A 14,759-nucleotide genomic window follows, 5' to 3' on the forward strand; every position below is an offset into this window, starting at 1 on the left:
AAAACTAAAGGCCTTAGCCACTGCCGCAAAATCTGACTGCGAGATGGATGACAAGGAAGAGGAAGAACGAGGTGGTGGAAGAAGAAGAAGAGCTAAGAACTGGATTGGAAGCCATCGAGGTAGAGATACGACTCTGATACCATGTAATAAATCCTAGGGCACTAGAAAGGCAGAATGCAAGAGAAAGAAAACTCACAGGAAATCTTTTACTGAATAACAAGAATGAATCAAAGATTACAAAGAGAAGAGCGTAGCTGTGTTTATATACTTCAGCAAAACATAAAACTACAATCTTACACAATAAAGCCACCTTATACCAGCCTAAACAACAGAACAACAATACAAATAACATTACTACTAACAACCAGCAATATAGATGAATCTACTACTACTCAAACACTACATGCTTCCACAGTTTTCTGCCTTCCATGTCTTGTACTTCGAAGCTGTTGAATTTGATTTAGGGACTTCACCATTAAGATAATCATCTTTTTCTTTGCCGCTTATGAACATCATAACCGAATGTCCATTAGAACTAGGAATAACAGGTACTTGAGAGGAAGAAGAAGAGACTATTGTGGTGAAGGACGCCATTGGGACGATGGAGGAATTTTCTAATCAGAAATACTCTGATACCATGTTGATTTTAGACAGAAAAACTCCTCTCTTTATTATTTAGATTGGACAAATTTATACACAAATGGTAACTGCTCATATAGTGGCAATTACACAGAAAAAATTGTCACTTAAAAAATAAATAAATGTATAACGAATGAAAAACTGTCCCTATAGTTTACCTAACTTCCTCTTGTACATGATTTTCTACAACATGCGATCAAATGTTTATCTTGTTTCTTGAAATGATTTTAGCTATGATGAGATCATATGTCACAGCAAAGTCCAAGATAGCTTTTCCTTCAATATTTTTTTCCCAAAGCCATAGCATACATGCACATCTTTATACCCATTTACTTCTCTACTCAAGTGATCACTCAAGTCACCTCTTATAATAATTTTCTGACCCCTACCTATTTCTTTTAACAACCTCTCTAAATCCTCCCAAAATTTTGCCTTTATCTCCTTTCAATTTGATTTGTGGTGCATATGCATTGACAATATTAATAATCCGTTCTCCTAAACAACTTTAACTGTGAGAATCCTAATTTTCAATCTCTTTACATCTACTACCTTATCATTTAAAGTCTTATCCATAATAATCCCTACTTTATGACTTTCCTAAGTACCAAAGTTTATATATTAACTCAGTAAATGTTTAGTCTTCACATCAGTTCATCTTGTCTCTTGGAGGCAAATAATATCGATTATTCTTCTAATCGTCACATCCATCACCTCCATAGATTTCCTTATCAAGGTTCCAATGTTTCATGATCTAATCCCAAGGCTTTGGTCCTAGGCTAACTTCTTTTGTTGCATGAAGTTCTGAGAGCCTCTGTAAATATAACATTACATCCAAGTGCCAATGCTACGACCCTAGCCTAGTTTTCATTGTACTTGGGTAGTATAGCATGTCTCTAAGACAAAATGATATTTTGTTTAGAATCCATGATAAAAAGATTTTTTACTCTAGTTATCAGCTACATAACACAACTCTTCTCCTTCATCTGGGCTTGGTACTAGCTGTGATAAGAGGTGATACCTTCAACACCAATTGTTAAAGTGCATTCTTTCCTCAATCCACAAGCGGAGTTACAATGATATTTATGCATCACAAAGGCTGCTCTTATAACATATAATAAACCGTAAAAGGAAAAATGTTAAAACATTTTCTATGAAGTTGGCTTATTTCATATGGTTTCAATTGATATTCTGTTGGTCTGTTATTTATTTATGTTGTTATCATGTGAATTTAGTGGGAGTAGTTGTATTTTGGGGGATGAATTTAGTGTAATGGTAACAAAGCAAATTGGAGATTACTGCTCAGATGCTTCCCCTGCATTTTTCCAGTCAGTAGGTTGTCTATTTATATAGATTTAATGATACAGTTCGGGCATATACTTCTTGGACAATTAGCTGACTATTCTTGGTATGGACAATTGAGAAGCAGTAAAATATGGTAATCACATAATAAACCATTGCAGAACCTCCTTTTCCTCCAAAAGATAATGGAAGAAATATTTGATTGTTTCATCTTTGCACGAGGTTTGCTTTTGTTCTGAATAGCATTCGCTAAGTACTGCCACAACTATAACACTACTAGGGCCTCAGGTTAATTGGCCTTGGGTCCTTGCTGTCTACCAGACAACATGGTTTGTTGTGGGATGTGCTGTACTTTTAGTAGCATCAATCTTCTTACTTAATCTGTGGAAAAATAAGCTGAGGATCATGTTGAAATACATCCCCATTCCTATCATACACTAGAAATGTACGTGCCAAAATAGCATGTAAGCATCGTGTTGCAAGATAAGGTAATAGTGATACTCAAGAGACAGGTATGTATGTACATTTATGTATTGACAATGGTGAATGTTAGTACTTCATTACTCAATATGTATCATCTGATGAAATACTAGTTCCTTTTGTTAATAAATTGTTTTTAGATGCTTACTTACTGAGGTAAGAGTTGATTTTCAGCAAATGGTTTACTCCATGCAGGATCTTAGTTTTTGTCTTGGTTCACCTTGTCATTTCAACATTGAATTGTGCGAGCAGTTAAAATTAGTACTTGCCTTTTGCTTGACTGGACCCAGACCTTCCTATGTTTAGATCCAATTTAAGTTATAGAAGGTGAAATTGTTTGAAATTTGTACTAGTATCTCCCTTTTTATTTATTTCCAGTATGTGCATTAACATTGTGCCATTGTGCTATTTATTCATTTCTCAATCAATTCAATAAACTCCCTTTTCTCATTTTCAGATGCTGCTATACAACAAGCTAATTGGAATGCTTCAAAAGTCCAGGAGAAACTTCTTCGTGACATTGAGGCACATACATCATCAGTTCGTAGTGAAAAATTGTCAGAGATTGTGGCTAAATCTGAGGTAAAAATTAAAGCTTATGGTTTGAGATTTTTCATTCCCCTATGTCTTTCCCCACTCTGTCTCTTCTAAAACTAAATAATACAATACTGGAAATGCCTGAAAGGTACATATCTTAAACAAATAGAAATCAAACGGAGAAGGAAAAGACAAAAACACTTCAGTGTCTATCCATCTGGAGCCAAACAAGATCAACTGAACTTTAAAGAAGAAGAAAGACTAAAGGTATCTTAATTCAACCACAAAAATCAAAAGCAAATGTCCTGATCTCACCAATGGTGGCTGGTTATTCCTGTTGCCAATGGTGTAATTTCTAGCCCATTGGACATGAGAACCTGGCACAATCTCAAGGCCACAATCATCAGAGGAGACAATATGCTTCTGAGGTGGATTCCACTTACCATGTAGGGATCTCCTTCACCTGTTAGAAATACTCAGCCTCAAAATTGGCCACCTGTAGGTAGGTTTCACAAATTCCTACAAGATGCTAACAATCACCTTAGGTTTCTACTCTCAAATGTGAATCAAGCAAAGAGAAGCCCCCAGTAATGTTTGAGACCCAAAAACCTGCCTGTTTTGAAAGCAATAAACCACTAATCTCTTCGCATTATTTTTTATCCCATTGGACACCCCTGTTTTTCAAGTGGAAACAAAGATCTAAGACAAAAATTAACACATCCAGCGTAATTCAATTGACAGAGGATCTGCAGATTTAGACCTTGCCACCTCTTTCAACCACCAAAAACAATCCATCATTGCCTTTAGCAATATCATAAGTTTTCCAATCAAGCTAGAAGATTTGCAGGCAGCCCCTTGATGTGAATATTTATGCTTACCATCTTCATAATATGTATTTGGTGCAGGAGCTTCCAATAAGCATCTGATGGAGAGTAGTGTCAATAAACATGTTTTGTCTTTACTTTGTTTGGTGTAGTTGTTTTTAGTATGTATTTATTTTATTAATTTTCTTGGGTGGGGATAGGAGTGGGGATGGGTGTAACGCGTAAGAGTGTGGTGGGAGTCTAGTTTTCGAAAAGAGAATGTCAGTTGTCCAGATTGTAAGTGCAAAACCTTTCTGACTTGCAGAAACAACTTGGTTTGGCCCTGACTGCACCTGTGGAGTCCCTTCTGGAGTCTGGCAGAGATGATTCCTGGGCTTCTATTAGAAGAATTCTCAAACGTGAGACAGAGGCTGCAGTATCTGAATTTTCATCTGCTGTATCTGGTTTTGAGTTGGACCAATCAACATTCAACAAAATGGTGCAACATTTGAGAGACTACGCTAGAAGTGTGGTTGAGAAGAAATCAAGGGAGGAGTCTGCAAAAGTTCTGATCCTGATGAAGGATAGGTGCCTAGTTTTAGTGATGCATTATGTTTCAAGAAATTCCCCATCCTCATCTCTTCTTTTAGTGTCTTACAAGGTTGTGAATGTATTTAGGTTCTCTACAGCCTTCAGCCATGACAACGAATCAATGCCAAGAGTTTGGACTGGAAAAGAAGATATCAGAGAAATTGCAAAAGATGCTTTCCATGTGGTAATCTTTTGAATTCCTTCATGATTAGCATTTTGTATTGAGACTGTGCCTAATTAGGTAATTTATGCCTGTGTTTTTTCCCATTATTTTGCAGTCACTGAAGCTTTTATCTGTTATGTCTGCCATCCGGTTGGATGAGAAACCAGATAAAGTGGAGAATATACTATTCTCATCACTCATGGATGGAAAGGTTGCTGCTCCTTTGCAAGATAAGAGCACTAGAGAGTCTGCAGATCCCCTTGCCTCAGGCTCATGGGAGGAGGTAATAAGAAGTGTATGCTGCTGGTTATTCTCTTCTTGTGTGGGTGTGTAATTTTTTCCAGTTTGGTGGATTATTCATGAGGGGAGAAATTTACTAGGTACCCCCTGAAAACACTCTGGTTACACCAGTGCAGTGCAAGTCTATCTGGAGACAATTTAAGGCAGAAACTGAGTATCCAATCGTTCAAGCTATTTCTGCACAGGTATATAACTGAACATCCTTTTCATTATTTTCTTCTCTTTCCCAGACTTCCTAGCATTTCCTTTGACTAGTGTCTTGTACATCTATCAGGCTTAGGGATAGTTGAAAGCTGTTTCATCACTTCTTCGTCTCTTTCTTCTTTGAAGTCTTTATCATGTGCCAGATAACAAAACTTCTGATTTGTAAAGTAACATTTTAATTGTGTTTGTAGTTATAATTACAGTCACATCTATTACTTTTCTACTATAATGAGAAGTGAAGAGCAGTGTGTCTGTTTGATTGCTTCTGGAAACTGTGTGCCCTTCTGGGTGTGGTTGCTTTTCCTCTTCTATAGTATTACCTGTTCATTCTATACTTATCAGTGTACTTGTTAAGAATAGGCATTGTCTCTTGTGCTCGTGCACTTTTCCAGAATAGGCACTACTACTACTTGATTACACTTATGTTTGTGAATGGAAAAGAAATATGTGAAACAGTGGAAAGCTTGGATTTTATACTTCTTTGCTTCACTTTTGGGAACTTGATGACAATTATCACCTTTTAGATCTGATAGCATAGGGTCGAACTCAGGTAAATTAACATAGAGTTGAATTCTCTCCAATTGATGTAATTTGTTGTTCTTAATGTCGTGGTTGTAACATGAGTTGATCAGATATGTTAGAAAGATACTTAGATTCACAAACAATGAAAATGAATTTAACAAAATAATATTATACAAAAGTAAAATGCTGTCCATCAAACGATCCTTATCTTTCATTCCTGTAGTCTCACTTCCGCAACTTTTATTACCATTTCTTTCATCTTTTGCCCCCTAATAGTTCTTGGTTTTTCTTGTTGAGACAAGCTCTTATTATTGTAGGTACCTGTACTTTTCATTCCTGTTGTTCTCATTGTGGGCCTGGTGGTCCTTTGTTTTGTACTTGTCATGGCCTGGGAATACACTGAAAGAACAAAACAATACTATACAAACAAAAAATATCTAAAAGAATCTGGTGTTAAAAGGCCACCAGTGCATCATTATGGAGAGCTTCAATTACTTAAATAATTATAAATTTTTCTTAATAGTTGTTGGAGGAAGATAAGGAACCACAAAGGCCCAGGATTATAGTTTAGTGTAATTAGGAAACTCGACCTAAAAGATAAGGAAGAATAAGGATAATTCAGTCACAAGTTATCCAAATTCTTGTTTATCTAAATCTATAAAGTAGATAGATTAAGTGTTGTAATCTACTCCTATAAAATAGGAGAAAAGTTAGTACGTTTTTTAGCAGATGTTTTAGGACTTTTGTGTATAACTATTTAACAGATTAATGAAAGTTCATATGATGGTTTGATTCCTTAATTCTTCTACCTAGTTTCTTCATGGTATCAAAGCCACTTTCTCGTGGCACCCGCTAGCTAGTGTTCTAGTTTAGATGGGACTCTTAAGCTCACGCAACAACTGAGAATCTAACAGCAAGCGAGACTTCAACCACCAATCCTCTTCCGATGAAGAATAATCAAGTTCCAATTACTCTGAAAACTCTTGATAACCATTCACTCCGAATCACTTTACACAAGCTGAATGGAACCAACTTCCAAGAGTGGTCCCAATCAGTTATGCTGGTAGTTCAAGGAAAGGGTAAAGTAGGCTATATAACAAGAGATATTGCAAAGCCAAGCCCCGAGTCAGCAACTTATGGAGTATGGGAGGCTGAGAATGCTATTGTTATGGCCTGGTTAGTAAACTCCATGGAACCCAAGATTGGAAGAACCTATTTATTCTACAAGACAACTAGTGAGATTTGAAAGGTTGTCCAAGAGATTTACTCAGATCTTGAAAACACAGCCCAAAATTTTCAAATCCAATCTATCATCCGAACCATAAAGCAAGGTAATAACTCTGTCTCTCAGTATTATAACACCTTAACTGAAGTCTTACATGGAAGTGTCATGCGGATGGAAGAAAGTATGACAAGATGGTGGAGAAAGAAAGAGTTTTTGACTTCTTACATGGTCTAAACTTAGATATAGATGAAGTCAGGAACAGATTACTTGGGACTAAGCCCTTCCCATCTATGAGAGAGATGTTTGCTGAAGTGAGAAGAGAAGAGAGTAGGAAGAAAGTGATGTTACCTACTTCCAATCATTCAAACAATGAGGTATATATTCAAAATTCTTCCCTGAATATATCTCGTGGAAAATTTCTTATCACAGTTAAAGGAGAGATGAAAAAAAAAAAAAGATATGTAGTGGTGTGACCACTGCAACAAGCCCTATCATACTAGCGAAACTTGCTGGAAGATACATGGAAAGCCAGCAAATTGGAAGTCAAGAAATCAACGAAAGGGAAGAAATCAACGGAAGGGAGGTCAATCCATGTACATGGTAGAAGCTAAAAAGGGGAATTCAATTACTGTTTCTTTAATAGTAGATCTAGAGGCCCTACAATAGTTACTAAGTCAAACTAAGGTGCATAAGGCGACTGAAAGTGTAGACAACAATCCAATGGTATCCTTGGCAAAATAAAGTAATACAAGTCACTCTCTACTTTCTCAAAGGTTTTCTACAAACTTTTGGATCATAGACACTGGAGCATCAGACCACATGACAGGTTTTCTTAAAATTTTACCCAACTATGAACCTTGTGATCATGGCATTGTTGTTTTTATGGCTGATGATACAACCTCCTTAGCCCAAGGGAGGGGAACAACTTACATAGCAGGCTTAACCTTAAAATCAATATTTTATGTACTTGATTTAAGATGCAACCTGCTATCAGTAAGTAAAATAACTAAAGAAAGGAATTGCTCAGTGATATTTTTTCACTCTCATTGTGTTTTTCATGATCTATCCTCGAGGAAGATAATTGGCAAAACGGAGGAGAAGGGAGGACTTTATCAAATTTCAAGACTTGATCATCCTACAAAATTTAGGTTATCTATTCAATCCTCTTTAGCTACTGTTTTAGAATTTGAATTAATGTTATGACATCAACGATTAGGACATCCTAGCTTTTAAGTATCTTAGAGTTTTGTATCCTTCTCTTTCTAGCAATAAAATTTAGAATTTCTATTGTGAACATTGTATCCTTGCAAAGCAAACCAAGAGTTCTCATCCTAATCATACCTATAAACCTTCAAAACCATTTCATTTGGTACATAGCGACATTTGGGGACCAGCTAGGACTCCCAACCTAACAAATACATGATGGTTCATCGCATTTATTGATGACCACACAAGAGTGTGTTGGGTGTTCCTAATGAAAGACAAATCTAAAACCTATCTTGTTTTCAAAAGGTTTCATCAAATGGTCCAAAATGTTTTTCAATCACTTATTCATTGTCGTATCCTCTTAGATCCGACAAGGTTTCTTCTTATGAGAAAGTTTAGGCAGGAATCAAAAGAGTAGGGAAAGAGAATGGAGAAGAATTGAGAGAGAGAGAATTGTAGAATTAGGGGAAGAATTTGAATAGGAATTAATTCAAAAGTGTTCTATGCTTACAATTGTATTGGGTCGAGCTTTATATACTCGGCTCCCAGCGGTTGGCGCCAACAGAATGGCCGTGTTACCGCATTCAATCTTCTATAGAATTCTAGTAATGACACCCGCCTCTCTTATTATGCATTTATTATAGTAAGCTCCCCTAGGTACACGACAACTCCCCTCCCCTTGAATTAATTCTTGTCCCCAAGAATGGTAAGCAAGATGGATGCGTTGGGAAACTGGTGGAGAAATTCTGGGAGGTTTTCCCACGTACTATTGTCCGGGTGTAGTGTAGACCATTGGATTAGCACCTGAGTGATAGGGGCCCCTTGTTGAAAGATTACCCTCTTGTTTATAACGATGACTGGTTGGACTGTTGGCTCTGGTTCCCAGAGAGGTACTGGTAGGGGCTAGCTGGCGACTTGAATCTGGTAGCTTTCCTAAGAAGGGACACATGGAACACGGGGTGGACTTGGGTTCCTTCGGGTAGTTGTAATCTGTAAGCTACTGGTCCCACCCGTTTTGTGATGGGGTAAGGTCCGTAAAATTTTGGACTGAGCTTAGTCACCTTTTGCTTTAAGATGGATTTGAGTTGGGGCTGGCTGAGTTTGAGGTACACTTCTTCTCCTACCTCGAATTCTCTTTCACTCTTCTTATCTGCTATCTACTTTGTTCGGTTTTGTGCCTTAGCCAATTCCGTTTTAAGAGTTTGTAAGACATTCTACCGGTGTTGTAGGTAGGAGTCCACATCTGTTACCGAAGTTGGCTCACCGCCCATCCATACTAAGTTGGGTTTGTACCCCTATAAGGCCTCAAATGGCGTCATCCCTATGGAACGATGGTGGTTGGAATTATACCACCATTGTGCCAAGGACAACCATTTGTTCCATCCTTTAGGTTGTGCAAAACAAAAACATTTGAGGTAGGCCTCCAAGCATTGGTTGACTCTCTCCGATTGGCCATCGGTCTCAAGATGGTAAGCAGTTGACATAAGAAGCTTAGAACCCAATGCTTTGAACAACTCCCGTCAAAATAAATTAGTAAACACTTTATCCCTATCTGAGATGATAGATTGAGGTACCCCGTGTAGCTTCACTACATGATCCAAGAATTCTCTGGCTACTTCTGGTGCTGTGAAGGGATGGGCAAGACTAAGGAAGTGGTTGTTTTTACTCAACCTATCTACCACGACCAACACGCAATTCTTCCCTTCTGAGCGTGGCAGACCTTCTACAAAATCCATTGTAATGTTAGCACGGGCCTGATCAGGTACTGCCAGTTGTTGCAACAAACCTGGTTTAGCCACTGATTCATGCTTGCACCTTTTGCAAACGTCGCACTTGAGTATGTATTCCATCACCGATTTCTTTAATCCTAGCCAGAAGAATACCTGCTTCACTTTTCTATATGTATTTTGAATCCTAAAATGTCCCCCTAAGGGTGAGTCGTGCATAGTTTGGAGTATCCTTCCTTTCAGTGCCTCACAATCTCCTATCATCAGCCATCCCCAATATCGAATGAGGCCGTTATTGATGGTGTAACCTTGTTTGCTGTTGTTATCTATGCTTAGTTGTTCCATTAATTCCCGTGTCCACAATCCCTTGTCATAACTACCTGTTACTTCTTGGTACCAATCCGGTATCAACACAGAAGTGGCTGCACAATGCCCGTCCTCATGGCACCATGACAATGCGTCGGCTGCAACATTCTCCTTCCCTTTTCTGTATTGAATCACAAACTCCAACCCCATCAACTTTGTCATTCCCTTTTCTCTACAAATTGGTGTTCAACTTCTGGTGAGTTAGAAATTTGAGGCTTTCGTGATCAGTTCTTATGATAAATTGTCCAACCTCCAAGTAATGCCTCCATTTTTCGACTGTCATAAGGACGATCAGTAGCTCCTTATCAAACGTACTTAGCCCTTGATGCCTTGGAGCCAAGGCTTAGCTCATAAAAGCCAAAGGTCGCCCATCTTGAGATAGAATAGCCCCCACACCTGTGCCACTCGCATTCGTCTCTAAGGTAAACGGTTTGTTGAAGTCAGGAATGCCGCGTATAGGCACCTCACTCATGGCCTGTTTAAGATTCCCAAATGTAGCTTATGCTCTTTCACTCCACTTAAAGTCGTTCTTCTTCAATAGGTCAGTTAATGGCTTGCTTATTACTCCATAATTTCTTACAAATCGCCTGTAATAACTGTCAATCCCAGGAATCCCCTTACTGATCTGACATTCCCTGGTTTAGGCCATGATAACATTGCCGATATCTTCTTAGGATTAGTGCTAACTCCAGCAATAGAGATCACATAGCCTAGGTACTCCACCTGCGTCTAAGTAAAGGCACATTTGGACTTTTTGATACACAGCTGATTGAGTCTAAGGACTTGAAATGCAGTTCTAAGGTGCTCTAGGTGTTGGGTGAAAGAGGGGCTATAGATTAGGATATCATCAAAGAATACCAAAACAAATTTGCGGAGGTAGGGAATATATGATTCATAAGGGCTTGGAAGGTTGCGGGAGCATTGGTTAAATCGAAAGGCATTACAATGAATTCATAATGCTAATGGTGAGTTCTAAAAGCGGTCTTAGGAATGTCAGTGGGGTACATCCGAATTTGGTGATATTCGAACCTTAAATCAAGTTTAGAAAATACTGAGGCATTAGTTAGTTCATTGAGTAGATCGTCAATGATAGGGACAGGGAATTTATTTTTAATGGTGATGTTGTTGAGCTGGTGGTAATCAATGCAGAAGCGTCAGGTTCCATCCTTTTTCTTAACTAAAAGGACGGGAGATGCAAAAGGACTTCTGCTAGGTCGGATCAAGGATTGATCGAGCATTTTGACCAGGGTTTCAATCTTGGTTTTAAGTTTAGGAGGGTACCTATATGATTGAATATTGATGGGTTCTGTATTTGGCTATAGGGAAATTTTGTGATCAAAGGGTCTCTTAGGGGGTAGGCTATTAGGTTCTACAAATAAGTCCCCAAACTCAATAAGTAGTGCATCAAGAGAAGACAATTCATGTACCTGCCATTGGCTGGTCGCGAGGATATTGTTGCCCATCAAACATTGGCCTCCTTGTTCTTCCTGATCAACATAAGCCTCTATGGTAAAAAGCTGTGCCACTTGGGACATCTTGCATTTCAGTAACTTGTGCAACCTTCTTCCTCTGATCAACTTGCACACCCCTGTCTCAACATTTCCATGCAACGTAATTCTCCTGTCTCCCTTCGCCAATGTAACCTCCATTTTGTTAAAGTCAAAGCTGATGGGACTGACCTCTCTCATCCAATCTACTCCCAACACTATTTGGCAGCCCCCTAATTTTAGTAATCTAAGATCAGCTTCGAAGGATTCCCCTTGCATTGTCCAACAAAATCTCAGACATGCCGACTTACTAAACACTCAACTTCCGTTAATCACTGTCACCGCCAATGGTTGAGTGTTGGATAACTTACACTTCATCTTCCTTGCAGTTCCCTCGTCAATGAAGCTATGTGTGCTCCCATTGTCGATCAACACCATGAGTGACCCCTTCGGTACCTTCCCTTCCACCTTGATTATTTTACTGCTAGCCACCCCTTTTATAGCATGAAAAGAGATGGTGCCATTGTCCTCCTCTTCTCCTTCCTCTTCGGCCACAAAATTTTTCTCCCCTGTATCATTCTCCACTTCACCACCTTCCAATAATAGCAATTGTTTGCCACAACGACGCTCGGGGTAGTACTTATCTCCGCATCTATAACACAATCCTGGAGGCCTCTTTGGCTTTATCACTCTTCCCCCTTGCTGCATCGCGTTAGTTGGTGGCAGCAATGCAGGTAGCTTCGGCGTCGGCCCCATTTTGTACATTTCTCTTATTGGTCATCTTCCCACCGTTGAGGCTGGAACGGATCCATGCCCCCTCGCTTGGGTCATCTGCACCTTCATTATTGCTTTTACATTCATCTCCTAAAGCAGAGCATTCTCTACTACTACTTGTGCCGTTCGGGGCCTAGTCATCTTCACTGCGGACCTTAACTCCTTGTTCAAACTGCTTAGAAAACTTGACACGAAGTAATCTTCGATCAAATAGGAATTGCGGCTCGGCATTTGGGACTTTAGCTCCTCGAATCGGAGCTAGTAGTCTTGCACCAAACCATTATGTTTCATCTGGTTAAATTCCTCCACGATGTCCATGGTTCTCTTCCCCCCGAACCGCTCACATATTCCCTTGACAAAATCCTCCCAATTACAATCTTCCCTCACTCGTGACTAGCCTTGGTACCACACATCCCCTACGTCATTCAAATATGCTATTGCCAGGCTGATCTTCTGGTCCTCAGCCACCCTATGTATCCCAAATAGTTTCTCACATCGGCATAACCATCAGCGAGGTTTCGCCTCATCAAACATCGGTAATTCTAATTTTGGTAGGGGAAAATTAGAATTCACCTAAGTTTTCGGTCTCCTTCCCATTGTGCTGTCTTCCAATACTGCCAGATCACCCTCCGCTTCCGACAAGCCAACCATTCTCCGGCTCATACTGATTCTTGGTAAGATTGGATCCGATCTTTCTCTCGGAGGAAAATCTGGAGATAGTCTAACCTAAGCCTGACTCCAAAACATAAGCATAAATTGATGCATCTGATCACGCAGCATATTGCTTTGCTCTATCATCTCTTCTCTGATTTGGTTGCACATATCCCCACGCAACCGATCTATTACCTCCTCCAATCTCCGATCGATCACCGAGCGTAATGACTCCTCCATTGATCCGACTCGAGCTTGGACATCCATCACCGTAGCTGACACTTGCTGAAGCTACAGTTTCATTTGCTTCATGCAAGTTCCATCCACCATTGCTATTGTCTACAATTCCTTGGGAGCCAGGAGCAGGAGCAAATGCTCTGATATCAATTGTCGTATCCTCTTGGATCCGACAGGGGTTCTTCTTATGAGAAAGTTTAGGGGGAATCAAAAGAGAAGGGAAAGAGAATGGAGAAGAATTGAGAGGGAGAGAATGGTAGAATTAGGGGGACAATTTCAATAGGAATCAATTCAAAAGTGTTTGATGCTTACAATTGTATTGGGTTGAGCTTTATATACTCGATTCCTAGCAGTTGGCGCCAACAGAATGGCCCCGTTACTGCATTCAATCTTCTATAGAATTCTAGTAATGACACCCGCCTCTCTTATTATGCATTTATTACAATAAGCTCGCCTAGGTACACGACATTCATATACTGAGATCTAATAATAGCTAAGAATACATCTCCTATGAATTCAATCAGTACCTAAATGAACATGGTATTATTCACCAAACCTCATGTCCCTACAATCCCTAACAAAATCGGGTAGTTGAGAGAAAGAACCGGCATCTTCTTGAGACAGTAAGAACCCTTATGTTTACTCAATCAGTTTCAAATGTCTATTGAGGAGAAGCTATCCTTATAGCAGCCTATCTCATCAATAGGCTCCCTTCAAAAATTCTGGAGTATAAAACTCTCTTGAATGTGTTGAATCCTTTTCTCACCATACCAAGGTTCTAAATTCTTTCTCCTAAGGTTTTTAGATGTACTGTTTTTGTACGCAAAAACCAGCTTACTCTATCCAAATTGGACCCAAAAACACTCAAGTGCATATTTGTTGGATACTCTCCTACTTAGCAAGGATATAAATGCTGTAACCCCACTAATCGAAAATTCATTCTCTCTTGTGATGTCTCTTTCATCGAGTATCAACCATTTTTTCAAGACACCCATCTGCAAGGAAGTACCTCCAGAACATAAGATATTTGGAGTACAATCATGACTATACCTAATTATTCCTCTCCTACTCCACTCATTGATCCATTACAAACCCATGTCCTTAATCCTGAAACACCTCAAATCATTCCTGAATCCAATTTTGATTCCATTCCTCCAGCCCTAAACCATCAAGGGGGAGAGAAAGATAACACCAAAATTCAAGAAGATGATCAAGTCCAAAATAAACCTCTACTAATGGTTTATTCAAGAAGGCCTTGTGATCTTAAGCCAACTAAATCATCTAATCTGGAAATAGGTCCAGAAAATGTGGCTGCAAGAGATATTGAGGTACAGGACAGATTCGAAGATGATCTAGGTATTCCAATTGCTCTAAGAAAAGGGGTAAGATCTTGTACAAAACATCCTATCTCAGATACTTAAGATTATCTTCTCAATACAGATCATTTATTGTCAACCTTGATAGTGTGGCTATTCCTAGAAATATTTATCAAGCACTACAAGATGAAAAATGGAAGGCAACAATCATGGAAGAAATGAAAGCCTTGGA

The 14,759-nt window shown here is 39.1% G+C and overlaps 1 protein-coding gene across 6 annotated transcripts in view; it reads left to right on the forward strand.

The window, feature by feature from the left end:
* Positions 1 to 14,759, forward strand: part of LOC127807532 (protein ROOT HAIR DEFECTIVE 3 homolog 2) — a 108,517-nt gene that overhangs the window by 82,465 nt on the left and 11,293 nt on the right. For all 6 annotated transcript variants that reach the window (XR_008024726.1, XM_052345449.1, XM_052345451.1 and 3 more), the window contains 5 exons: positions 2,876 to 3,000; positions 4,084 to 4,346; positions 4,437 to 4,533; positions 4,628 to 4,795; positions 4,893 to 4,997. Coding sequence is in view for 5 of the 6 variants with exons in the window: in XM_052345449.1 (XP_052201409.1) it covers positions 2,876 to 3,000; positions 4,084 to 4,346; positions 4,437 to 4,533; positions 4,628 to 4,795; positions 4,893 to 4,997 (758 nt within the window). In the remaining variant the exon portion in view is untranslated. The remainder of the gene's footprint in view (positions 1 to 2,875; positions 3,001 to 4,083; positions 4,347 to 4,436; positions 4,534 to 4,627; positions 4,796 to 4,892; positions 4,998 to 14,759) is intronic.

Source organism: Diospyros lotus, chromosome 8 (assembly GCF_014633365.1).
Source record: "Diospyros lotus cultivar Yz01 chromosome 8, ASM1463336v1, whole genome shotgun sequence".
NCBI classification, from domain to species: domain Eukaryota; kingdom Viridiplantae; phylum Streptophyta; class Magnoliopsida; order Ericales; family Ebenaceae; genus Diospyros; species Diospyros lotus.